This window comes from Ranitomeya variabilis, chromosome 6 (genome assembly GCF_051348905.1).
Source record: "Ranitomeya variabilis isolate aRanVar5 chromosome 6, aRanVar5.hap1, whole genome shotgun sequence".
NCBI classification, from domain to species: Eukaryota; Metazoa; Chordata; class Amphibia; order Anura; family Dendrobatidae; genus Ranitomeya; species Ranitomeya variabilis.
In genome coordinates this window covers 214,908,484-214,935,258 of record NC_135237.1, presented here as the reverse complement: position 1 = coordinate 214,935,258, position 26,775 = coordinate 214,908,484, and the positions used below count along the sequence as shown (strand labels likewise).

The window sequence follows — 26,775 nt, the reverse complement described above, 5'->3', positions numbered from 1 at the left end:
GATTGAGACAGAGAGACTCATTGCCAGAGAGAGTAAAAATAATCCCAAAATATTCTTTAACTATATAAATAGTAAGAAACTAAAAAATGACAGTGTTGGCCCCCTTAAAAATAGTCTGGGTGAAATGGTGGATGAGGATGAGGAAAAAGCCAATATGCTAAATGACTTTTTTTCATCAGTATTTACAAAAGAAAATCCCATGGCAGACAAAATGACTAGTGATAAAAATTCCCCATTAAATGTCACCTGCTTAACCCAGCAGGAAGTACAGCGGCGTCTAAAAATAACTAAAATTTACAAATCTCCAGGCCCAGATGGGATACACCCTCGAGTACTGCAGGAACTAAGTACAGTCATTGATAGACCATTATTTTTAATCTTTAAAGACTCCATAATAACAGGGTCTGTACCACAGGACTGGCGTATAGCAAATGTGGTGCCAATATTCAAAAAAGGGGCAAAAACTGAACTCGGTAATTATAGGCCAGTAAGTTTAACCTCTACTGTGGGTAAAATCCTGGAGGGCATTCTAAGGGATGCTATGCTGGAGTATCTGAAGAGGAATAACCTCATGACCCAGTATCAGCACGGGTTTACTAGGGACCGTTCATGTCAGACTAATTTGATCAGCTTCTATGAAGAGGTAAGTTCCGGACTGGACCAAGGGAACCCAGTGGACGTAGTATATATGGACTTTTCCAAAGCTTTTGATACGGTGCCACACAAAAGGTTGTTACATAAAATGAGAGTAATGGGGATAGGGGAAAATATGTGTAAGTGGGTTGAGAGCTGGCTCAGGGATAGGAAACAAAGGGTGGTTATTAATGGAGCACACTCGGACTGGGTCACGGTTAGCAGTGGGGTACCACAGGGGTCAGTATTGGGCCCTCTTCTTTTTAACATATTTATTAATGACCTTGTAGGGGGCATTCAGAGTAGAATTTCAATATTTGCAGATGACACTAAACTCTGCAGGGTAATCAATACAGGGGAGGACAATTTTATATTACAGGATGATTTATGTAAACTAGAAGCTTGGGCTGATAAATGGCAAATGAGCTTTAATGGGGATAAATGTAAGGTCATGCACTTGGGTAGAAGTAATAAGATGTATAACTATGTGCTTAATTCTAAAACTCTGGGCAAAACCGTCAATGAAAAAGACCTGGGTGTATGGGTGGATGACAAACTCATATTCAGTGGCCAGTGTCAGGCAGCTGCTACAAAGGCAAATAAAATAATGGGATGTATTAAAAGAGGCATAGATGCTCATGAGGAGAACATAATTTTACCTCTATACAAGTCACTAGTTCGACCACACTTAGAATACTGTGCACAGTTCTGGTCTCCGGTGTATAAGAAAGACATAGCTGAACTGGAGCGGGTGCAGAGAAGAGCGACCAAGGTTATTAGAGGACTGGGGGGTCTGCAATACCAAGATAGGTTATTACACTTGGGGCTATTTAGTTTGGAAAAACGAAGACTAAGGGGTGATCTTATGTTAATGTATAAATATATGAGGGGACAGTACAAAGACCTTTCTGATGATCTTTTTAATCATAGACCTGAGACAGGGACAAGGGGGCATCCTCTACGTCTGGAGGAAAGAAGGTTTAAGCATAATAACAGACGCGGATTCTTTACTGTAAGAGCAGTGAGACTATGGAACTCTCTGCCGTATGATGTTGTAATGAGTGATTCATTAATTAAATTTAAGAGGGGACTGGATACCTTTCTGGAAAAGTATAATGTTACAGGGTATATACACTAGATTCCTTGATAAGGCGTTGATCCAGGGAACTAGTCTGATTGCCGTATGTGGAGTCGGGAAGGAATTTTTTTCCCCATGGTGGAGTTACTCTTTGCCACATGGGGTTTTTTTGCCTTCCCCTGGATCAACATGTTAGGGCATGTTAGGTTAGGCTATGGGTTGAACTAGATGGACTTACAGTCTTCCTTCAACCTTAATAACTATGTAACATGCACTGCTAGGTCCATGTTAGTCTGGTTAAATGACTTGGAGGAAGGGCTAAAAGGCGGTCTCTCTAGAGACAAATTGATATCCTCTATACCCTTGATTAGAGGTGCTACAGCCTTCTTGGCGGACTCATCTGCTGACTCCATACGATTGGCAGCCAAGTCAGCAGGGCTGACGAATGCAGCACGTAGGGCCCTGTGGCTTAAGGGCTGGAAAGGAGATCCCCAGACAAAATCTAAATTATGTGGCCTTCCGTGTCAGGGTGAGTACCTGTTTGGTACTGGACGAGATCCTAACCAAAGCGGGAGAGAGAAAAAAGGGCTTCCCTAATAATAATTACTTTCCATCCTATAGGAGAGCATTCCGGAAGCCCGTATTAAAAAAAAAAAAAAGGAAGGATTTTAAAAACCAAGACCGCTGGGCCAATAGAGACACCAAACAGAGAGGTGCATTCTTTGGGAAGCGCCCTTTTAAAACTGAAGATAAACCCCGTTAGAGCAGATCTACCTGTGGGAGGTAGATTGTCTTTTTTCTCAAATCAATGGCGAGAAATAACCTCCAACATTTGGGCGAATAGTCTCATAACTTCTGGCCTGAAATTAAAATTTGCCCGAGTCCCTCCGGACTCATTTCTATTGACTTCCTTAAAGTCTCAATCACAACAGGAGGCTTTAGAGCAGGAAGTAATGAATCTTCTATCCAAAGGAGTTTGGGTGGAAGTTCCATTCCTTCAGGAGGGAAGGGGATTCTATTCCCCTTTATTTTTGATTCCAAAACCGGATGGATCATTCAGAACCATTATAAACCTTAAAAAGTTGAACATCTTCTTAGAAAATCAAACCTTCAAAATGGAGTCTATCCGATCCACCATAAAACTTCTGTTCCCCCATTGTTTTATGACGGTACTTGACCTAAAAGATGCATATTACCATCTACCAATCTTTATAGAACATCAGCAATATCTCGTGTGGCGATTGTGATGAATGGATGTATACGGCATTTTCAGTATACAGCAATGCCTTTTGGACTGTCAATAGCTCCAAGAGTCTTCACCAAATTAATGTCGGAAGTAATGTCATATTTAAGGTTAAAAGACATCCTCATAATTCCATACCTAGATGACCTATTAGTAGTGGGAAATTCTCCTTCACAATGTCGGCAACGATTGTTTGATATGATTTCATCCCTGCAGGGATTGGGGTGGTTGATAAATTGGGAAAAATCCAGATTATTTCCAACAACTCGGCAAACATTTCTGGGTATTATATTAGACTCTGTAAGCCAGAGAGGTTTTCTTCCAGAAACTAAACAATTAACAATTAGAAATAAGGTACAGTCAGTGATAAGGAAATTAGAGGTTTATCTAAGAGAAGGCATGTCCCTTCTTGGCTCCTTCACGTCATGCATTCCGGCTGTCCCATGGGCTCAATTCCATTCTAGGTGTTTACAATATACAATTTTACAAGAGGAAGAAAAATTACTGGGTCGTTTAGAGGGTAAAATTTCCCTTTCTGGAGACGTAATCCAATCCCTGACCTGGTGGTTAGAACCAAATCACTTGGTTAGTGGGGTCCCCTGGGTGGTTAAACCCTCAAACACAATATTCACGGATGCTAGTCCTAGTGGTTGGGGAGCACATTTAGGAGACCAGATAGTCCAAGGTCTGTGGTCTATTACAGAGTCAGGCGACTCATCTAATAAGAGAGAGCTAAAAGCTGTCTATCATGCCCTATGTGAATTCCTTCCGCAGCTACACGGAACACATACCAGAATTTTGTCAGACAACATGACATCAGTGGCTTATATCAATCATCAAGGAGGAACAAGATCGGGAACTCTCATGTCTATAGCCGACGACATCTTGATTATGGCCGAGGAACATCTTCTGTCCCTATCAGCACTACATGTCAGAGGAGTGGAGAATTCAAAAGCAGACTTCCTCAGTCGTCGTACCCTCCACCAAGGGGAGTGGGTTCTAAATCGTCAAATATTCAAAATGATAACCGTGAAATGGGGTATACCCGAAATAGATCTCTTCGCTACAAGAGACAACAGACAATTAAAAAGATTCGCTTCAATGTTCCGAACCGACAATCCCGATTTTCTCGATGCCCTCCAAGTTCCATGGACATTCCAAAAAAGCGTATGCTTTCCCTCCATTGATACTTCTTCCAACGGTAATCAGGAAGACAGAGCGAATATGATCCTAATTGCTCCATTTTGGCCAAAGAGACCATGGTTTTCCCTGCTCAGGGCCATGTCGATCTCAGACCCATGGATTCTCCCAGAGGATCAGGATCTTCTCTTCCAGGGGCCCTTGAACCACCCTCATGTGAAGGGACTACGGTTGACAGCCTGGAATTTGAGAGGCAGCTGTTAAAACGAAGAGGTTTCTCTGATAAAGTGATTAATACTCTATTGTTAAGTAGAAAAAAATCCACTACATCTATATATGTAAGGGTGTGGAAAAAATTTCTAAGTCTCTATCCATCGGCCTTGTCGAATGAAATTCCTATTTCTACTATTTTAGAATTTCTCCAGAGAGGACGTGATTTAGGCCTTTCAGTTAGTACGTTAAAAGTACAAGTTTCTGCTCTAGGGGCCTTGTATAGTCACAACATTGCGGGTGACAGGTGGGTAGCCAGATTTATTTCAGCCTGCCAGAGGTCAGAATCGGTTCAAATCCCCCGCTTACCTCCTTGGGATGTTAATTTAGTCCTTGAAGCCTTGACAGGTCACCCGTTTGAGCCACTACACTCAGCTCACATTAAACACGTTTCCCTCAAGACTGCTCTTCTTGTCGCTTTAGTGTCGGCGAGAAAGGTAAGTGACATACAGGCATTATCAATAGATCCTCCTTTTCTGTCAATATTTCCAGATAGAATTGTCCTGAAAACAGACCCTTCCTACTTACCTAAAGTATGCACTAAATTTCATAGATCTCAAGAAATTCTTCTTCCTTCCTTCTATAATAACCCTACAAATCAGGAAGAGGAAAGGTACCATACATTAGATGTGAGAAGGGCTGTAATAGCTTATCTAGACAGAACTAGCACCTGGAGGAAGAGCAGGGCTCTCTTTGTTTCCTTCCAGGGTCAAAGAAAAGGAGCTGGTGTTACAAAAGGCACGTTATCCCGATGGATTCGGGAAGCAATATACCAGGCCTATTCGTCTAAAGGGGAGAATCCACCTGAGACTGTAAAGGCACATTCCACCCGGGCGATAGCATCATTCTGGGCTGAACGAGCAGAGGTTCCAGTAGAACTAATATGTAAGGCCGCAACCTGGTCTTCTCCTACTACCTTCTATAATCACTATAGACTTGATCTATCTGCCTCCACTGACTTGTGTTTCGGTAGATCAGTTCTTAACACGATAATCCCTCCCAAATAACTATCTCTGAAAGTCTCTCAGTGGGTACTGTCGTGGCGAAGAGAAAACACCGGATTACTTACCGGTAATACTCTTTTATAGAGCCATGACAGCACCCCTTCACTTCCCTCCCAAATATATTAGTTTTACATGTGAGCACTGTTAGGGGTGATTCGTTCTTGTAGTTAAACATAATTAAGTTAAGTAAAGATAAATGATGATATAGAATTACCTACTAAAACTGGTGGGCGGTTCCTCGCAATCTCTGTAACCCAAACTGTGGGAGCGAGGGGGACCGCCCCTTTTATCTCTCCATAGGGTTTCCTGTTCCTAAGGGGCGGATCCCCTCTCTCAGTGGGTGCTGTCGTGGCTCTATAAAAGAGTATTACCTTAAGTAATCCGGTGTTTTTTTTCCCCTGTCTTGGTGCCGCCCCCTGCAGCCCGGCGCCCTAGGCACGTGCTCTGTTGCTATGTTGTGAAGTAGGCACCCAATCAGTGCTGGCGTCTGTCTCCGCGTTTGGATATTTTGAGCATAGAGAGGTAGTGTGAGATCAGCTGTAGCCCAGACTTCCTCTTTATGTTCAAAACGTCCCAAGTCGGAGGCAGTGACGCCAGCGCTGATTGGATGCCAACATCACACGTGTCACAACACCGTACGACAGCCACAGGGAGAGCAATCGCCAATACAGTGGGAATGGCACCAGCACGAGAGTTGAGTATGTTATGTTATCAGGCCAAATGTTTTGATCAAGAAGGGGTTGTCCTAGTAGTGGACAATTTCTTTAATTTTATTCTGATTGTCCCTTTAAGCTGTCCTCTATTACGTCCACATATTGTGTTATCATAGGTGATACTTACATTCCTTCACACAGGCAAGTGAAAAGGTAAACCTCCTTAACACTTGTTCACCTCTCCGCTATCTTTTTTCTTTTTACACACTCTGATATATGCTATCACTATTTATTATTGTTATTCATTCATATCTCCCAGAGAATAAAAACTACCCAATGCTGATCTCTCCTCATCCTTAAACATTAGGTTGTTACTAGTGATGAGCGAGTGTACTCGTTGCTCGGGTGACCTCTGAGTATTTGTTATTGCTCGGAGATATAGTTTTCATGGCCTCAGTTGCATGATTTTTGGCTTACATGTACTCCGTGTATCTGGGAGGAATGCCTGTTTGTTAGGGAATTTCCACATGTATTCAGCGTATCTGGAAGCCGTAAATCATGCAACTGAGGTGATGAAAACTATATCTCCGAGCAATAATAAATACTCGGAGGTCACCCGAGCGTGCTCGGGAAAACCCGAGCAACGAGTACACTCGCTCATCACTATTTGTTACACAATCCAATGCATATCTGTGTTTGGACCACTAAAATATGTGTATTGGAGGACTTTAGACTACAGGGTACTCTGATTTACAGCAGTTGTTAGCAGTCGATCAGTGATGGCTGGTGTACTAGGCAGAGTGCATCTGGATCTGTCCGCAGTGCACCTGCGGTCCTCTGATGCTGCAGAGGCTAAGTTCCCTGTGCGCGCAGCACCGGAGAGCATACAGTTTGGACCAGTGGTATACCTTTGCCACTAAGCCCAAATTTCAATTGGTTTGGTGTGCTTTTGCTCGGCAACATAGGACAACCCCTTTAATTAAAAAAGAAAAAAAGAAAACTCCATTGCAAATCGATATTTATAAATAACAAAAATTGTTTATTGTAAGGCTACTTTCACACTTCCGTTGTTTGCAATCCGCCGCAATTCGTCGTTTAGGGCAAAAAACGGATCCTGCAAACGTGCTCGCAGGATGCGTTTTTTTGCCCATAAACTTGTATTAGCGACAGATTGCCACACGTCGCGTCCATCGTGCGACGGATCCGTCGTGTTTTGGCGGACCATCGGCACAAAAAACGTTCAATGTAACTTTTTTTGTGCGTCGCAGCAGAAACTCAGCCCCCTCCTCCCCGGACTGCAGAATGGGCAGCGGATGCGTCGAAAAATTGCATCCGCTGCCCACATCGTGCAGTAAATTCACAACGTCCGTCGGCCCGACGCATTGCGACGGGCCCGTACCGACGGAAATGTGAAAGAGGCCTAAGGAACAAAATTTTCGGTTACTACAAAATAGATCTTGCAGGATGTATTCAGATCAGGATAATGTTTTAATATGTAAAGACCACTTCTTGATTCTGGATTTGTTTTTACAGATAATGGAACATGGACTCAACTTTGGCTGGTGTCAGATTATCATGAGCATGGCTCGCTTTTTGATTATTTAAACAGGTACACAGTGACTGTGGAAGGAATGCTAAAGCTCTCGTTATCTACAGCAAGCGGCCTGGCTCATCTTCACATGGAGATAGTTGGGACACAAGGTATGGCTAGACACATGTTTTGCAATCTTTGTGTGTTATTCTTTATTAACTGTTTAACCCCTTAGTGACAGAAATCTGACCGTGGCATTTAAAACGCGCTGCCGGCAAGTGCGCCGGAAATCCCTCCCATCTGTGACCATGGGTGATCGAGTCACAGATCCATCACAGATCAGATGGGTTGGCATGACAACCAGAGGTCTCCAGCAGACCTCTATGGTTGTCATTGCCAGATTGCTATGAGCGCTGCCCGGTGGTAATTCTGCTGCATACAGGCAAATTGATCCTTGCCTGTATTTAGCAGAGGCGATCGGCTTATGGCAACCTCTAGTCGTCCATGGAGACTGTTGAAGCATGCCAAAAGTAAAGAAGAAAAAAAATGGCGATGGCGCCAAAGAGTATATACCATACAGTTGCTAAGGTGGAGCCCCGACATGGGATACTCGCCGCACACGCTGATATGAACACACACAAAATGCGCCACACACTACCACGTGCTTGAACACATATACTACCCTCAGCACACATTTCACCACACATACACCAACCTCGCCACTTAAAAGTCGAAACACAAAACTCGCCACGCACAAAATTCGCCACATGCAAAACTAGGCTCATGCAAAACTCGCCACAAGTGCAAAATTCACCTCATGGAAAACTTGCCACACGCAAAACTTGCACACGTGGAAAAATTGCCACATGCACAAAAGTTGCAACACATGCAAAAGTTGCCTCACACAAAACTTGCACGTACTCAAAACGCACCACACCTAAAACTCGCCACCCGCAAAACTTGCTGCACACAACTTGCTACACTAAACTGTCACATGCAACTCGACACACAAAAAGTTGCTACATGCATGTCGTCATACAAAACTCATCTCACAAAAGTCGCTACATGCATGTCGCCACACGCAACTCCACACAAACAAATTGACACATGAAACTCGCCCTAAAACACACACAAGTCTGGTATTATCCTTCAAAAGTAAAAATCTGATTAATAAGCAGACAAACTGCAAGAGCAACAAATGTACCATATAGGAAATACGGCAGCTGTCAGTCACGTGACCTGTGTATGTGTGAGCTAATATATACTGCCAGGGGGGAGGGCTTCCTGTTGGCTGGGGATTTATCAGGCTGCCAATAGCAACCAATCACAGCTCAGCTTCTATTTTGCTACAGTTAATTAATCTGAGCTCTGATTGGATAATATAGGCAACAAAGGACATTCTCAATATAACAAAGCTTGTGTGAGGTAATAGCATGTCAGTTAGGGTGTGTTGGTGGAAAGGCTGATGTCAGTCACATTACCACTATGTGAGAGGATATAGAAACTGCCAGTTACAGACTATTTTTACCACAATAATTCCTCATAAGAAAAGGAATTCCATGGCACAAATGTCAGCTGATGCGAAAAGAAAAGCTGCATTACGGGCCATTGAAAAATGTGAAGACCGAGAAACAAGGCTGACACACATGAAAACAGCAGCTGCTTCCTCAAGAGCCAATGAACTTTCTGAGCAGAGGGAAGCGAGACTTGCAGACCAGAGAACAAGAGCTGCTTCCTCAAGGGCCAATGAACTTTCTGAGCAGAGGGAAGCGAGACTTGCAGACCAGAGAACAAGAGCTGCTTCCTCAAGGGCCAATGAACTTTCTGAGCAGAGGGAAGCGAGACTTGCAGACCAGAGAACAAGAGCTGCTTCCTCAAGGGCCAATGAACTTTCTGAGCAGAGGGAAGCGAGACTTACAGACCAGAGAACAAGAGCTGCTTCCTCAAGGGCCAATGAACTTTCTGAGGAGAGGGAAGCGAGGCTTGCAGACATGAAAAGAAGAGCTGCTTCTCAAGAGCCAATGAACTTTGAGGAGAGGGAAGTGAGGCTTACAGGCATGAAAACAAGAGCTGCTTCCTCAAGGGCCAATGAACTTTCTGAGGAGAGGGAAGCCAGACTTGCAAATAAGAGAAGAAAAGCTGCTTTCTCAAGGGCCAATGAGTCATCTCAGCAGAGAGCAGGCCGACTTGCCACTAAGAGAATTGCTATTTCTTCCACCAGGGCACAGGAAATGGTTGGAGATTTGAAATCTGCTGCTTTTTGTTACCAGTCAGACATAAACTATCAGGATAATCCTAAAGTTCAGATAGGAAAAACGGATGTGGTCTGCATGTACTGCAGTGCCCTGAAATGGAAAGATGAACTGCCAGGTGCAAATGGCAAGATAAAACTTCCACTTCTCCTGTCGCCACCAGATCCCCTAAAGTCTCCAATGACAGGTACCAGTACAATTGTGAAATGCTTCTATTAGCTTAGTTTTTGCCTTTTAACAATTACATTTCTATCTATTTGTTTTGTGGTTTTTGTGTGCAGAATAAATTTTTGTTAACACATTCTATTTTGCCAACAGCAGTTATTAACCCTACTGTGTGTGTACATATATATATATATATATATATATATATATATATATATATATATATATATATATATATATATATATATATATATATATATATATATATACTATTCTGTCCTCACGGGATAAGGCAGGCTCACGTAGCTATGCAGGCAGCTAAGCCGCTATACCGGAGTCCAATAAGGAGACTGTGGTTGATTGTGTTTTTATTGAATGTGATTGTTTACAGTTACACCGCGCCAATATACTATCATATACATACAATCAGTGCATGGTACAGCAGAAATACATACTACACATGTCGTACATTATGCATGAACATTTACAAGGCTAGTAACTGAACTAGGAGTACAACTGGCTAAGCTACGCTAATATTAGAGCAGAAACTACCTACAGAAAGCAGAAACACATACCGGCAATGCAATCACAAGGGGGATGAAGAGAAAGCGTCTTTCTATGAAAGCAGACTGAAGGAAATGGAGGGATGGACGCTGAGCTACCATAATGCATTGCAAAAGGGGGAGGAGAATCAGACATGGAAAAGAGAAAAAACAGAAAATAGGACTGTAAACATGACTCTGACCACTAGAGGGAGCCAAAACACTACAGACAAATAAAGATATGAATATATGAATTCCTGTATACTCACTCTCTAGTGAAAAAACGGCAAATTATGCAAACAGATAATCAGAGGTAACAAATTAGATGGCGGAGACAGAACTTTTTAATATATATATTATTAATAATAATAATCTTTATTTTTATATAGCGCTAACATATTCCACAGTGCTTTACAGTTTTGCACACATTATCATCACTGTCCCGATGGGGCTCACAATCTAAATTCCCTATCAGTATGTCTTTGGAATGTGGGAGGAAACCGGAGTACCCGGAGGAAACTCACGCAAACACGGGGAGAACATACAAACTCCATGCAGATGTTGTCCAAGGTGGGATTAGAACCCAGGACTCCAGCGCTGCAAGGCTGCAGAGCTATCCACTGAGCCACCGTGCTGCAACGGCAGCTTCTTCCTGTAGTGAGCGGTCACATGGTACAGCTCATTACAGTAATGAATATGGACCCCACTCCACTCCCATAGGGGTGGAGCCGCATATTCATTACTGTAATGAGCTGTACCATGTGACCGCTCACTACAGGAAAAAGCTGCCGACGCCGGGGACTGTGCCAGGGGCAGGTGAGTATAAGTAGTGTGCTATATTCACCTGCTCCCCGTTCCACCGTCTCCGGCCGCCGCTGCGTCTTCTGCATCCTCTGCACTGATGCTCAGGTCAGAGGGCGCGGTGACGCAATTAGTGCGCGCCACCCTCTGCCTGGGCAGTCAGTGCAGTGGACGGGGAACGTAGCGGCGGCTGGCGGCGGTGGAGCGCGGAGCAGGTGAAATATAGCAAGTGTCGGGGGCCTGAGCAACTTGAGGTGAGTATGTGATATTGTTTTTTACTTTTAATCGCAGCAACAGCATATGGGGCAAATGACTGTATGGAGCATCTTATGGGGCCATAATCAGCATTTATGGAGCATTACACGGGGCAAATGTCTGTATGGAGCATCCTATGGGGCCATAATCAGCATTTATGGAGAATTACATGGGGCAAATGTCTGTATGGGGCATCTTATGGGGACATAATCAGCATTTGTGGAATATTATATGGGGCAAATGTCTGTATGGAGCATCTTATGGGGCCATAATCAGCATTTGTGCAGCTTTATATGGGGCGTATTTTGTATGGAGCATCTTATGGGGCCCATCATGAACTGTATGTAGTATTATATGGGGCTCCTGATTCAATATGGATATTCAAAAACACTTAACCTACTGATGTCTCAATTAATTTTACTTTTATTGGTATCTATTTTTATTTTTGACATTTACCAGTAGCTGCTGCATTTTCTACCCTAGGCTTATACTCGAGTCATTAAGCTTTCCCAGTTTTTTGTGGCAAAATTAGGGGTCTCGGCTTATACTCGGGTCGGCTTATACTCGAATATATATATATATATATATATATATATATATATATATATATATATATATATATATATATATATATATATATATATATATATATATATATATACATATACATATATATATATATATATATATATATATATATATGTACAGTGGGGCAAAAAAGTATTTAGTCAGTCAGCAATAGTGCAAGTTCCACCACTTAAAAAGATGAGAGGCGTCTGTAATTTACATCATAGGTAGACCTCAACTATGGGAGACAAACTGAGAAAAAAAAATCCAGAAAATCACATTGTCTGTTTTTTTATCATTTTATTTGCATATTCTGGTGGAAAATAAGTATTTGGTCAGAAACAAAATTTCATCTCAATACTTTGTAATATATCCTTTGTTGGCAATGACAGAGGTCAAACGTTTTCTGTAAGTCTTCACAAGGTTGCCACACACTGTTGTTGGTATGTTGGCCCATTCCTCCATGCAGATCTCCTCTAGAGCAGTGATGTTTTTGGCTTTTCGCTTGGCAACACGGACTTTCAACTCCCTCCAAAGGTTTTCTATAGGGTTGAGATCTGGAGACTGGCTAGGCCACTCCAGGTCCTTGAAATGCTTCTTATGAAGCCACTCCTTCGTTGCCCTGGCGGTGTGCTTTGGATCATTGTCATGTTGAAAGACCCAGCCACGTTTCATCTTCAATGCCCTTGCTGATGGAAGGAGGTTTGCACTCAAAATCTCACGATACATGGCCCCATTCATTCTTTCATGTACCCGGATCAGTCGTCCTGGCCCCTTTGCAGAGAAACAGCCCCAAAGCATGATGTTTCCACCACCATGCTTTACAGTAGGTATGGTGTTTGATGGATGCAACTCAGTATTCTTTTTCCTCCAAACACGACAAGTTGTGTTTCTACCAAACAGTTCCAGTTTGGTTTCATCAGACCATAGGACATTCTCCCAAAACTCCTCTGGATCATCCAAATGCTCTCTAGCAAACTTCAGACGGGCCCGGACATGTACTGGCTTAAGCAGTGGGACACGTCTGGCACTGCAGGATCTGAGTCCATGGTGGCGTAGTGTGTTACTTATGGTAGGCCTTGTTACATTGGTCCCAGCTCTCTGCAGTTCATTCACTAGGTCCCCCCGCATGGTTCTGGGATTTTTGCTCACCGTTCTTGTGATCATTCTGACCCCACGGGGTGGGATTTTGCGTGGAGCCCCAGATCGAGGGAGATTATCAGTGGTCTTGAATGTCTTCCATTTTCTAATTATTGCTCCCACTGTTGATTTCTTCACTCCAAGCTGGTTGGCTATTGCAGATTCAGTCTTCCCAGCCTGGTGCAGGGCTACAATTTTGTTTCTGGTGTCCTTTGACAGCTCTTTGGTCTTCACCATAGTGGAGTTTGGAGTCAGACTGTTTGAGGGTGTGCACAGGTGTCTTTTAATACTGATAACAAATTTAAACAGGAGCCATTACTACAGGTAATGAGTGGAGGAAAGAGGAGACTCTTAAAGAAGAAGTTACAGGTCTGTGAGAGCCAGAAATCTTGATTGTTTGTTTCTGACCAAATACTTATTTTCCACCAGAATATGCAAATAAAATGATAAAAAAAACAGACGATGTGATTTTCTGGATTTTTTTTTCTCAGTTTGTCTCCCATAGTTGAGGTCTACCTATGATGTAAATTACAGACGCCTCTCATCTTTTTAAGTGGTGGAACTTGCACTATTGCTGACTGACTAAATACTTTTTTGCCCCACTGTATATATAATATTACAGTACAGGTCAAATGTTTGGACACACCTTTCCATTTAAAGATTTTTCAGTTTTTTCATGACTGAATTTGTACATTCACACTGAAGGCATCAAAACTATGATTTAACAGTGTGAAACAACTGAAAATATGTCTTATATTCTAGGTTCTTCAAAGTAGTCACCTTTTGCTTTGATGACTGCTTTGCACACTCTTGGCATTCTCTTTATGAGCTTCAAGAGGCCCGATCTATCAATATAAAAAAAAATTAACGGCGTAACGAGGGAAAAAAAGAAAAAACGCCAGAGTTACCTTTTTTTTTTGGTTGCATCAACGTTGCATTAAAATGAAATAACGAGTAATCAAAATATCGTTTCTGCGCCAAAATGGTATTGTTTAAAACGTCAGTTTGGCACCCAAAAAATAAGCCCTCACCCAACCCAAGATCACGAAAAATGGAGACGTTACGGGTATTGGGAAATGGCGCAATTTATTTATTTTATTTTTTTTTAACAAACCTTGGAGGTTTTTTTTCACCACTTAGATAAAAAAGAACCTAGACATATTTGGTGTCTATGAACTCATAATGACCCGGAGAATGATAGTGGCAGGTTAGTTTTAGCATTTAGTGAACATATTAAAAAAAATAAATAAATAAATAACTCTGGGATTGCACTTTTTTTGTAGTTTCACCGCACTTGGAATTTTTTTCCTGCTTTCCAGTACCCTTTATGGTAAAACCAATTGTGTCGTTCAAAAGTGCAATTTGATCTGCAAAAAACTAGTCCTCACATGGCCATATTGACTAAAAAATAAAAAAGTTATGGCTCTGGGAAGAAGGGGAGCAAAAAACGAAAACGCAAAAATGAAAATACCTCTGGTCATGAAGGGATTAAAATAATCTTAAGGAGTAAAAAAAAGTTACTGATTGAAAATATGCTATTACCTCTCCCATAGGATTTCCTCACTACTGGGACCCACTAAACGGAAAATAAGAATAAGAATTTTGTTTCTGAAAAGTGACCTGATTACACACTTAGGTTCCTTTTAAGATTGACATTGGTCACCAAGATTTCCCAATATGAAATACAGCCAGCATCTTTAAGACCATTTTAGTATCCTGTAAATCTCCAATCCCCTCTGCAAAGCACAAAAAAAAAGTTGTACTGTGCTCGCATACAGTGCCGTCCGGACTAATGGGCGTTGCTGGTCTTGATCCGGCGCCTCCTAACTTCCCACAATCATCGCCCTCCTCATCCACACAGTGTCTCCCAGTCTCACTCCTGCTCAGATGTTCTTTGCTATGCATGCTGAGGTATATTGGAGAAACTTGGTGACCTGTTCCCTTTCAAATATCCGATTATAATTTGAGGTTTTGTGATAGGTCTCAAACCAGGGACAAATGCAAGCCCTCCTGGTTGTGATGTGTACATTTAGCTGGTATTCCTCCTATTTCCTTGCTTAAAGAGGTTGTCCTCTACAGTCTATAATATCCCCACCAATTTAAAGTTTGTATGGAAGTACGTTTGTAAAATCCCTTTTGTTGTGCTCTCTGCCAGTGAGTGGCGCTATTGCTGACCGCTCACTTGGCATTACGTGACCCCGGCTGCAGCCGACGCTGATGTCACGTCAAGTACCAGAAATCCTTGCTCCACCCGGGTGTGACCCAGCTGTGCACATCCCGCCTGAGTGACTGGGCTGTGTTTCACTGCGCATCACAGCCCAGTATGCAGCACGAGGGAAAGCGCGCTCTAGATACTGGGCAGTTACATGCAGTGAAACTCCACCCACAGCCTAGTCGCTCGGGAGGGGTACGCGCAACTGGGTCACACACGGGTGAAGCAAGGAATTCTGGTACTTGATGTGACATCAGCGAGTGAGCAGTGGGGGAATTATAGAATGTAGTAGCCAACCTCTGTTTTTTTTTTTTTTTTTTTCTTTTTTAACCCCTTCATGACCGGAGGTTTTTTTCGGTTTTGTGTTTCCTTTTTTCGCTCCCCTCCTTCCTAGAGCCAACTTTTTTATTTTTCCATCAATATGGCCATGTGAGGGCTTGTTTTTACTGGGACGAGTTGTACTTTTTAACACCATTTGGTTTTACCATGTCATGTACTAGAAAACGGGGAAAGAAATTCCAAGTGCTGTGAAATTGCAAAAACAGTGCAATCCCACACTTGTTTTTTTGTTTGGCTTTTTTGCTAGGTTCACTAAATGGTATAACTGACCTGCCAATATGATTCTCCAGGTCATTCCGAGTTCACAGACGTCAACATGTCTAGGTTCTTTTTTATCTAAGTGGTGAAAAAAAATTCCAAACTTTACTAAATAAAAATTGCGCAATTTTCCGATACCTGTAGCGTCTCCATTTTTCGTGATCTCGGGTTGGGTGAGGGCTTATTTTTTGCGTGCCGAGCTGACAATTTTAATGATGCCATTTTGGTGCAGATTCGATCTTTTTATAGCCAGTTAATGCATTTTAAAGCAATGTCGCTGCGACAAAAAAACCTTGTAATTCTGGCATTTTTTACTTTTTTTCATCCCTACTGTTCGGCAATCAGGTTACCGTATATACTCGAGTATAAGCTGAGATTTTCAGCCCATTTTGTTAGGCTGAAAGTGCCCCTCAGCTTATACTCGAGTCATTGCTGGTGGGGGAGGGGGAGCGGCGGCTGTCACATACTCACCTGCTCCTGGCACGGTCCCTGCATGTCCGATGGTCTTCGGGCAGCGCTTCCTGTGTTCACGTGGTACCGCTCATTAAAGTAATGAATATGGACGCATATTCATTACTTTAATGAACGGTACGTGACCGCTGAACATGGGAAGAAGCTCCCGGAGACCTTCTGACAGTGAGAAGCTGCCATAGACTGAGCAGGAGAGTATAACAGGGGAGGGTGAGCATTGCGCGATATTCATCTGACCCCGTTCCACCGCCGGGTGCCGCTCTGTCTTCCGCGTCGTCTGCCTGTTCAGGTCAGAGGGCATGATGAAGTGTTTACTGTGCGCTCTCTGCCTGAACAGGCAGAGAGCCGGAAGACAGAGCGGCGCGCAGCGGTGGAACGGGGAAGGTGAATATCGCAAGTGCCGGGGGCCTGAGCGACGAGAGGTGAGTATGTGATTTTTTTTTATTTTAATCGCAGCATATGGAGCATAATCTATGGTGCATCTTATGCGGCATAATCTATGGAGCATTTTATGGGGCATAATCTATGGAGCATTTTATGGGGCATAATCTGTGGAGCATCTTATGGGGCATAATCTGTGGAGCATATTATGGGGCATAATCTGTGGAGCATCTTATGGGGCCATCGACCTTTTATACAGCATTGTATGGGGCATAATCTATGGAGCATCTTATGGGGCCATTATTAACTTTTGTGCAGCATTATATGGGGCATATTTTAATATGGAGCATATTATGGGGCCCATCATGAACTGTATGGAGCATTATATGGGGCTCCTGATTCAATATGGATATTTAAAAACACTTAACCTACTGATGTCTCAATTAATTTTACTTTTATTGGTATCTATTTTTATTTTTGAAATTTACCAGTAGCTGCTGCATTTCCCACCCTAGGCTTATACTCAAGTCATTAAGTTTTCCCAGTTTTTTTGTGGCAAAATTTAGGGGTCTCTGCTTATACTCGGGTTGGCTTATTCTCTAGTATATACGGTAATCCTTTTTTTCATTGATAGGTCTGGCAATTCTGAACGCGGCAATACCAAATATGTGTATGTTTGATTTTATTTTTCTTGTTTTATTTTGAATGGGGCTAAAGGGGGGTAATTTAAACTGTTATTATTTTTTTTATATTTTTAAACAATATTTTTTTAACTTTCGGCATGCCTCAATAGTCTCTATAGGAGACTAGAAGCTGCCATAGCCCGATCGGCTCTGCTACATAGAGGCGATGGTCAGGTCGCCTCTATGTAGTAGAATTGCTGACTTGCTTTTAGCGCCCGACCACTGGGTGGCGCTCACAGCAATCAGGCACTGACAAACATAGAGGTCTCCAGGAGACCTCGGGTTGTCATGCCGACACACCGGTGACCAGCGATCGCGTGACGCAGGTCACCGGTGTGTGTATTTCCAGCGCGATTGCCGGAAGCACCATTTAAATGCAGTTGTCGGCGTTTAACAGCGGCATTTAACTACCGTAGTTATTAGCCATGGGTGGATCGCGATTCCACCCGCTGATATTGCAGACACATGTCACCTGTTCAAAACAGCTGACATGTCCCGGGAAAGATGTGGGCTCACCGACTGAGCCTACATCAAAGGGAGGGATACCGACATCGGCGTACTATTACGCCCAATGTCGGAAAGGGGTTAATGCACACACTGCTTTTTTGGAGGTGGTATTGGTTGTTCTGCAAGTCTATGGACATCCTCGGACCTCAAAGCTTCTTCATTTGCAATAGAATTAAATAAAAGATACTAAACAATTTTCTCCTGGATTTGGACATAAGAGAGTTCTACTTTTTGTAACATGGCAAATCTTTTTGTAGACAGCAAAATAAATAAGGTAGCTTTTTATACCAGGTCCTTGTTGTACGCTTCACCAAATAAGGTTCAAGCACCTAGCCCATCTCCCATAAATGTTAGTTACACATACTGGTTTATGCTTTTCCTTGGTAGCCTCTTTTTCCTGTTACAATGGAGTCAGTAGCCCCGCAGTCAGCATGTAGACGTCTTTACGGTCATTCCACCTCGCTGCAAGAAGTTGCTCACTTGCAAATGATGCCCCTTTCTCCAAATATCTGGACACTAATTGTGATGGCGTATGGAAAATGCCTCTGGACTCCTAATCATTATTTCAGTAATGCACACCCTTGGTTTACCATAAGCCATCGGACCCACAGTTAGATCTTTGGCGTTATATGTTACCAAGCAAGCATCGTATCACTGACCTCTCCATATGATCTATACTCTGCCATACTCCAAATATAACTACTTAATAGAGCAAAGCCTATTGTATTTATAAATTACCTTATTTTCTATACCGGTAGTTATCGCCTGTGTATTAAAGGGGATGTCCCGTCAAAACCAAAAACTTGGAATCCCTCTGTGTGACTGCAGATTTACTAATTTCCAGCACATGCACCGTGCACTGGGGGAATTTGCCGTTTCAGACCCGGGACCGGCAGGTATGTATGAGTTATACAGACCTTAAGCCAGTGGGCATGGCCTCGCGCTCCATACACTTGTATTGAGCCAGGTCACGCCCCCTAGTCGGACACCCACTGGCCATCTGCGTCAATAGACGGGAAAAAAAATTGTAAATTTGTTGCAAAATTTTTTTGTGTGTGTGTTGCCATTTTCTGGAACTGTAACGTTTCCAATTTTAGGGATATGGGGCTGGGTGACGGGTTATTTTGTTGTGCCTCAAGGTGACCTTTTTATGTTTACCATTTTGGGGTACATAGAATGCTTTGTTCACCTCCTATTTTATTGCAATGTTGCGTCAACCAAAGGAAAAAAAAAAAAAAAGATTCACGTGTTTAGATTTTTTTCTAGTGACTCTGTTTACCAATCAAATTTAATTTATTTTATATTTTGATTGGACTTTTACGAACTAAGCAATACCAAATATGTTTTTTTTTTTATATATTTTAATTGCTTTATTTTTACTGGGACAAAAGCGGAATGATTTTAACTTTTTTATATTTAATTTCTTTTATATTTTTTTACTTTTTCTCCCTTTTTTATTTTTTACTGTATTGTAGTCCCCCCCCCCCCCCCCCCATGAGACCTGCGAATGTCAGAACACTTGAACTTTTCATATCCGTACATTAGCACTGTTGTTTACAGCAAAAGTCAGTCTCCTGTGAATGCCAGCTGAACGCTGGCTTTCCCGGGAGAATCATCATGACAAACAATGGTCTTTAGCAGCCCCCCCTGCTGTCATGGCAACACATGAGCACCACGCAATCACTTCACTGGAGCACCTATAGGCTCATAGAATGACGTGTCCCTCTGCTGGAATGCATTAAATGCCACTGTCAAATAGCTGGGGGCGGAGGAAAGCTCCAACGCTGCTAATAGAGGCAGATGATGGCTGAATAATTGAACCATCATCAGCTGGAAAAGATGTGAGCTCGACTTGAGCCTGCATCAAGCCATTTACACAACATATGGCGTAACTATGTCGAGAAGGGGTTAAAATCAAGCTGACCTATGTAAATGTTTTACTCTTGTCTTTATCTGAAACTCATTATTTTTAAACACATATTTATATTTCACAGAAGTGACCAGGCGTTTACCTTTCATTATCATGTAAAAATCATTTTTTCAATATAAATTGTCCACAGCTTAAAAAAAAGGTCCGATTACCCTCTCAAATGGCTTATATCACTAATGACGATCGCATCGCAATGTTTGCACTGGCCGTCTGCTCTACTGACCAGAGTGTGACTCCATGTAATTCAATGCAGCTGTCATGTTCGGATCAGGAGAGCCGCCAGCCAGTCCGTGTGCTGCGATGTGAGTGTCGTCCATGTTATGCGGCCGTCCGACTTCACTCTCTGGGCAGGAGATTTTGTGTATTCCTAGGTTGTCTTCACGTTGCCCTTTTTTCATAAACATTTGTAAGAAAACTACAACTTGGACAGATTTTAAAATTGATAAAGTGATTGCAACAAGGGATTAGAATTTTGCTCTTTTATTATACAGTGACTGTGCTTATTTAAAATCGGAATAAAAAAATGAAAAATGTTCTTTATCCCCCATGACCGCACCACGGAGAGAGGGGATCCGCCCTTCAGGGACAGGGAACCTACAGAATAAATGGACGGTACCTCTCTCCTGCATCATTTGATTTCCTGTCCCTGACAGGGAACCCTTCAGTGTCGGTACCTGGAAAAAGATGCCATCTGAATAAAGATCTGAAGATTCCCGGGGCCCGGCCGGTCCAGGTTCTGGCAGCGGGTAGGCCCCTGCCACGGCTGCGGCGTTACCCGAAGCCGCCACCACTGGGACCGAGGGGTCTGCAGGGTAAACGGGGAGGGGGACTTAACCTTCGGAAGAAGGGTTCTTCAGGCTGTGGCCCCTCCCTAAGTTACAAATCGATGTAATTATCTCCGTGGTGCTGTCATGGGGGATAGAGAAACACATATTTACTTACCGGTATCGGGATTTCTCAAGAGCCCATGAAAGCACCCGCTTATTCCCCCAATCACGTGTGTGGTGAGCACGTTTTTATTGTATGTAGTGTGTTTATGTATAGACACGGTATGTTTCTATTAAGCAATATGATAAAAGCATATTTTTTGCTGTCACTAACCTGGAGACCCTCCGATGCTCTGTAAACCAACTGATGCGGGGGAGAGGTACCGCCCTTTTATTCTGTAGGTTCCCTGTCCCTGAAGGGCAGATCCCCTCTCTCCGTGGTGCTGTCATGAGCTCTGAGAAATCCCGTTTCCGGTAAGTAACTATGTTTCACTTAATTGACGGTTGTCCTATGGCAACGCTTCATTCGTGACATATCTGTTAAACAGTACTTTGATTTGTCTGGCATTGGGCCCATCATTCTCTGTACAATATGTCTGAGAGTCCCAGAAGTCCTGATGTTTGGGAGAAACCGTATTAGAAATCAAAGGGGAGAGCGCTCATAGGGCAACACAATATGATTGGCAGGGTGAATAATTTATGGTTATATCGGTTGGGGTATAAAGGTTCCGATGGGTGGCCTGCTCACCTTCAGATGTTGTGTAGAGAAATGAGCAGATTATCTTTTGGATGTAGCTGTTGCATAGTCTAATAGGGAGAATATAGGCACAAGCATATCAGAATGCAGTGAATCTTGCTAAACCACGGGACTGAAATTGGATGCGCTGCTGTAGTTATGGTAGGTATCTTGTAAGGACTTAAAAACGTCACCATATGCTAGTCTCATGTGTGGCTACCCCCATAGAAACTGTCACGAGGCCAAATAGCAACAATTCCTTTCTGTTCTTTGGAGAGAGGCTATGCAATCTCATTGGCTGGCAAATGTCTCTTTTGGATGTATACATTTTAATTTGATGTTTTATTTTCAATTATTAGGGAAACCGGCTATTGCACACAGAGACCTTAAATCAAAAAATATACTGGTTAAGAAAAATGGAACTTGCTGCATTGCAGATCTTGGATTAGCTGTACGACACGATTCAGCTACAGATACAATTGACATTGCACCAAATCATAGAGTTGGAACAAAAAGGTATGTTTGCTAAGAAAAGATCCTGATAAAACATAGTGGTGATGGTTGTATTGATTGCAGTCATGGTTTTTGCAAATAAACAGTACATTAAATCTGCAGAAATATAAGCTTCATGTAGAAATACATCTTTGTAAGTTGTCCTGAGCGTTATGCTCTTAGAGTTTAAAGGTGTTTTCTTTGTTTTCTTGTTTGAAGCGGTATTTGTGTAAACTACAGTACAATATGTTGTCATTAACCTGAATGCTACTGCTCCCTGCACAGTGAGGGTCTGTCAGAACCCTGAGACAGGGAAAATGGCCAGAATACATTTTGTTTTCTTACTTGGTTCAGTTATTGCAACCACAAATATGATTCCCCCCCCAAAAAAAAACAAAAAAAAAAAAACAAAAAAAACAACCTGTTGCTTAAAGGGGTGTTCCATCATCAAGATCCCATCCCAATATGTAGTAGGGTAGAAGTAGTAGTAATCATATCAGCAAATACCTCTGATTAGAAATGTGGTATAGTTCTTCTGATTCGCTATGCCTTTTTATGTGCAGGACCTTCGGTATCCATGGCCGTAACAATTGATACCTTAGGTCCTGCAATGCCTGCACATGAGGAAAGGTATAGTGAATTAGAAAAACTATATTACATTTCTACTTTGAGGTATATTATTATTATTATTATTATTATTATTATTATTATTATTACTACATAATGGAATAGGATTTTGGAGAGGGGAATACCCTTTTGAGACCAAAATGATTTCTCCAGACTGGCTAATCCCATTTAAGGAATTCCGTTTAATAACCACACTTTTTCACAAAGGTCTTGTATGCGATGCTTAAAGGGAACCTGTCACCCCCAAAATAGAGGGTGAGGTAAGCCCACCAGCATCAGGGGCTTATCTACAGCATTCTGTAATGCTGCCTGTAGATAAGCCCCCGATGTATCCTAAAAGATGAGAAAAAGAGGTTATATTATACTCACCCAGGAAACGCTGCTGGTCCGGTCCGATGGGTGTCGCGGTCCGGCGCCTTACATCTTCATCAGATGACGTCCTCTTCTGGTCTTCACGCTGCGGCTCCGGCATACTTTATCTCCCCTGTTGAGGGCAGAGCAAAGTACTGCAGTGCGCAGGCGTCGGGCCTCTCTGACCTTTCCCAGCGCCTGTGCACTGCAGTACTTTGCTCTGGCCTCAACAGGGCAGAAAAAGTATGCCGGAGCCGCAGCGTGAAGACCAGAAGAGGAGGTCATCCTATGAAGATGGGAGGCCCAGGACCAGACCGCGACGCCTTTCGGATCGGACCGCCCGCCCAGGTGAGTATAATCTAACCTCTTTTTCTCATCTTTTAGGATACATTGGGGGCTTATCCACAGCATTACACAGCATTACAGAATGCTGTAGATAAGCTCCTGATGCCGGTGGGCTTAGTTCACCGTCGATTTTGGGGGTGACAGGTTCCCTTTAATGAGAACCTGTCAGCAAGATTTTGCTCAGTAACCTACAGGCACTGTCAGTTTGGCGCTGTTAAACTGATTATTATAATGATACCTTTTCCAGTTAATGAGATTCTCGTGCTCCGGGGCGGCCTGTGGGGTTGTTCTTTATGCGGTGCTTTGCTTACATATTCACTGGTATTGGCTTATGACATTACATAGTTTTTTTAGAAAAAATAAATTTACGTTGAGCAAATTGGTACCTGCGCACAAAATAAATACCTTAATCAAAATGTCAGGTGCGCATGCGCAGTAGCATCTGTCTCGTTCCGATAGATGCTACTGCACAAGAGCCACCGGCGCTGTTTTACTAGAGAAAAAAAGAAAAAAGATTGGCTGCAGTAAAATGGTGGACAGTAGAATCTGTCCGAACGCGATAGATGCTACTGTACAAGTGTCGGCGTCATTTTGCTGAAGGTAATTTTTTTTTTTTTTTTTTTTAACTTGCTAATACTATAAACATAATGCTTTACATGCTAGTGTGTCACTGGCGGCACCATTTTTCTCAATGTAAATGTATTTTTATTCGGTCTCCCATGACAGCACCACGAGAGAGGGGATCCACCCTTCAGGGACAGGAAACCTACAGACCTAAAAGTGCGGCACCTCTCTCCCGCATCAGTTGGTTTCCCGTCCCTGACAGGGGAACATCTTCAGACATACCTTTTTTGAAGAATGTAGAAGATTGAAGATGTACCCAGGACTGGCAGGTCGACTCAGGCAGCGGAGGTCCCCTGCATCGGCTTGGCCGGTGTGCTGGAAGTGCCGCACTGCAGGGGGACTGCACGTGTAGGCGACGGCAGAAGAAGCAGCCTCTGGGGAGGAGTTTGTGCTTGTAGTGGTCCATCGCCGCTGGTGCAGGTGAGTATATGCCGCAGGGGTGTCTGTCTCCTGGGGCTATGCCTGGCCCGTGGCGATGTTCTCCCTAGTGACTGGCGGGCCAGTGGCTTTGCGGTGTGTCGAGGCACATGACGCGGCTGGGGGCGGAGCCTTGGTGATGCGACCACGGCGTGACCCGGTGACACAGTCGGGCGTGACCCGGTGACGCAGTCGGGCGTGCACATTGGATGTTGGGAGCTGGCCTTACTGATGCAGCCGGTCACGCACCGATGACGTGTCGGAGTTGCCGTTTAACATGGCGGCTGCGGCAGTGATTCGGGGAGGGGGGGGCACGGTCCAGAGCGATGGGCAGTGCTCCGGAGCCGATGGCCGCTGCTCGGAGCCGGGGTCAGAGGCTGCATGTGGGGTTGCCACTCGCGGGTGGGGATGGGCTTGGGGGAGGGGTGCCCAGCGGCCTGCTTATTAGCACTGGGCAGTCCACAGGGAGATCCTGCTGGCCCCCTCTGGGGGGCGGTACCAAAGGAGGGGGTGAGACCGGAGCTACTTAAGGAGCCATGCTGGGTGCCAGGTGCTTTTAAGTCCATATTCCAATATGGAGTCACTAGAGCAGCAGATGCAACAGCAATCACCAGAGCAGCAGCAGATGGAGATTCCCCATATGAAAGTCACCCAGCAACGATCGCATAGTGTCACGACAGGTAGTCGTGTTGGTGACGCAAGATCCAGTCGGAAGAGTAGACTGGACAAGTCTCCAGCCCATAAGGACATTCCTTTGGCTGAGCGAAGTCCCCTGAGAGCTACGGTACCATTCAGTTGCACGTCACTGGTAAGTGATCTTCGTGAAAGTTCACTTGTTGATGTAGTTTTTCCCCTTATCTCTCCATGTTTTGTTAGGGGAAGAAATGTACCTCTAAGGTCAAACATAAGGAGTGTGCGGTTTGTGGAGTGCCGCTACCAGACCACTATGGGGAAAAAGCTATGCCAGCCTTGCATTCAGCAGATGGTGGCAGAGGAGACTCCAGACTTTTCCTCCAGTTTTTCCTGACATGCGCCATACTAGTACTGCTGTGCGGGAACTACTTTCTCGCAAACCGCAGTACTAGTACGGCAGCATGATTGCGTGGCCTCAAGGTGAGCGCCGTGGCGATCGCGTGTGGGTGTCAGCTGTATGTGACAGCTGACACACTGCAGCAATGCCCATGATCGGCGCTAGGGGGTCCTTCCGGGTCCTTCACTGAGGTGACTTGCAGGCGCCGGCAAGCCTCCTACACTGCCTGTCAGATCGCTGATCTGACACAGTGCTATGCAAAGTGTCAGATCAGAGATCTGACTTTATATAGTTTTGTCCCAACCTGGGACAATGTAGTAAACTTAAAAAAATAAATAAAAATTAGAATGTGTAAAAAAAAGAAAAAAAAAAAAAACCTTCCCAAATAAAGAAAAAAATATTTTGTTTTCCAATAAATCCATTTATTTATGTGAATAATAAAAAAACAAAAACAAAAGTGCACATATTTGGTATCGCTGTGTCCGTAACAACCCGCTCTATAAAATTCCCACTAGGTAACCCCTTCAGTGAACACCTTAAAAGATAAAAATAAAAAACGAGGCAAAAAACAATGCTTTATCATCATGCTGCCGAACAAAAAGTGGAATAAAGCGCGATCAAAAAGATGAATATAATTATTTTTTATATAAAATAGTTTTTGTGTAAAAGCGCCAAAACATAAAAAAAGATATAAATGAGGTATCTCTGTAATAGTACTGAACCGAAGAATAAAACTGTCTTATCAATTTTACCACAGGCGGAACGGTATAAACGCCCCCCCCCCCAAAAAAAAAAAAAGAAATTCAGGAATTGCTGGTTTTTGTCATTCTGCCTCCCAAAAATTGGAATAAAATGCAATTAAAAAAAAAAAAAAGTCATGTGCCCGAAAATGGTACCAATAAAAACGGCAACTCGTCCCGCAAAAAACAAGACTGCACATGACATGAAAAATTATTGCTCTCAAAATGTGGTGATGCAAAAGCTATTTTTTGCAATAGAAAGCGTCTTTTAGTGTGTGACAGCTGCCAAACATAAAAACCCGCTATAAATAGTAAATCAAACCCCCCTTTATCACCCCCTTAGTTAGGGAAAAATAATAAAATAAGAAAAATGTATTTATTTCCATTTTCCCATTAGGGTTAGGGCTGGGGCTAGAGTTGGAGATGGGGTTTGGATTATGTTTATGGTTGGGGTTAGGGTTGGGATTAGGGTTAGGCTACGTTCACATTTGCTTTGTGCAGCGCAGCGTCGGCGACGCAACGCACAACGCATGCAGAACGCATTCACAACGCAGCGTTTTGTGACGCATGCGTTCATTTTTTGCATAATTT

General features: G+C 43.2%; 1 protein-coding gene across 1 annotated transcript in view; it reads left to right on the top strand.

The window, feature by feature from the left end:
• TGFBR1 (transforming growth factor beta receptor 1) overlaps nucleotides 1-26,775 on the top strand; it is a 185,423-nt gene that overhangs the window by 90,716 nt on the left and 67,932 nt on the right. The window contains exons 5-6 of the mRNA XM_077269426.1: nucleotides 7,555-7,722; nucleotides 21,918-22,074. Coding sequence (XP_077125541.1) covers nucleotides 7,555-7,722; nucleotides 21,918-22,074 — 325 coding nt within the window. The remainder of the gene's footprint in view (nucleotides 1-7,554; nucleotides 7,723-21,917; nucleotides 22,075-26,775) is intronic.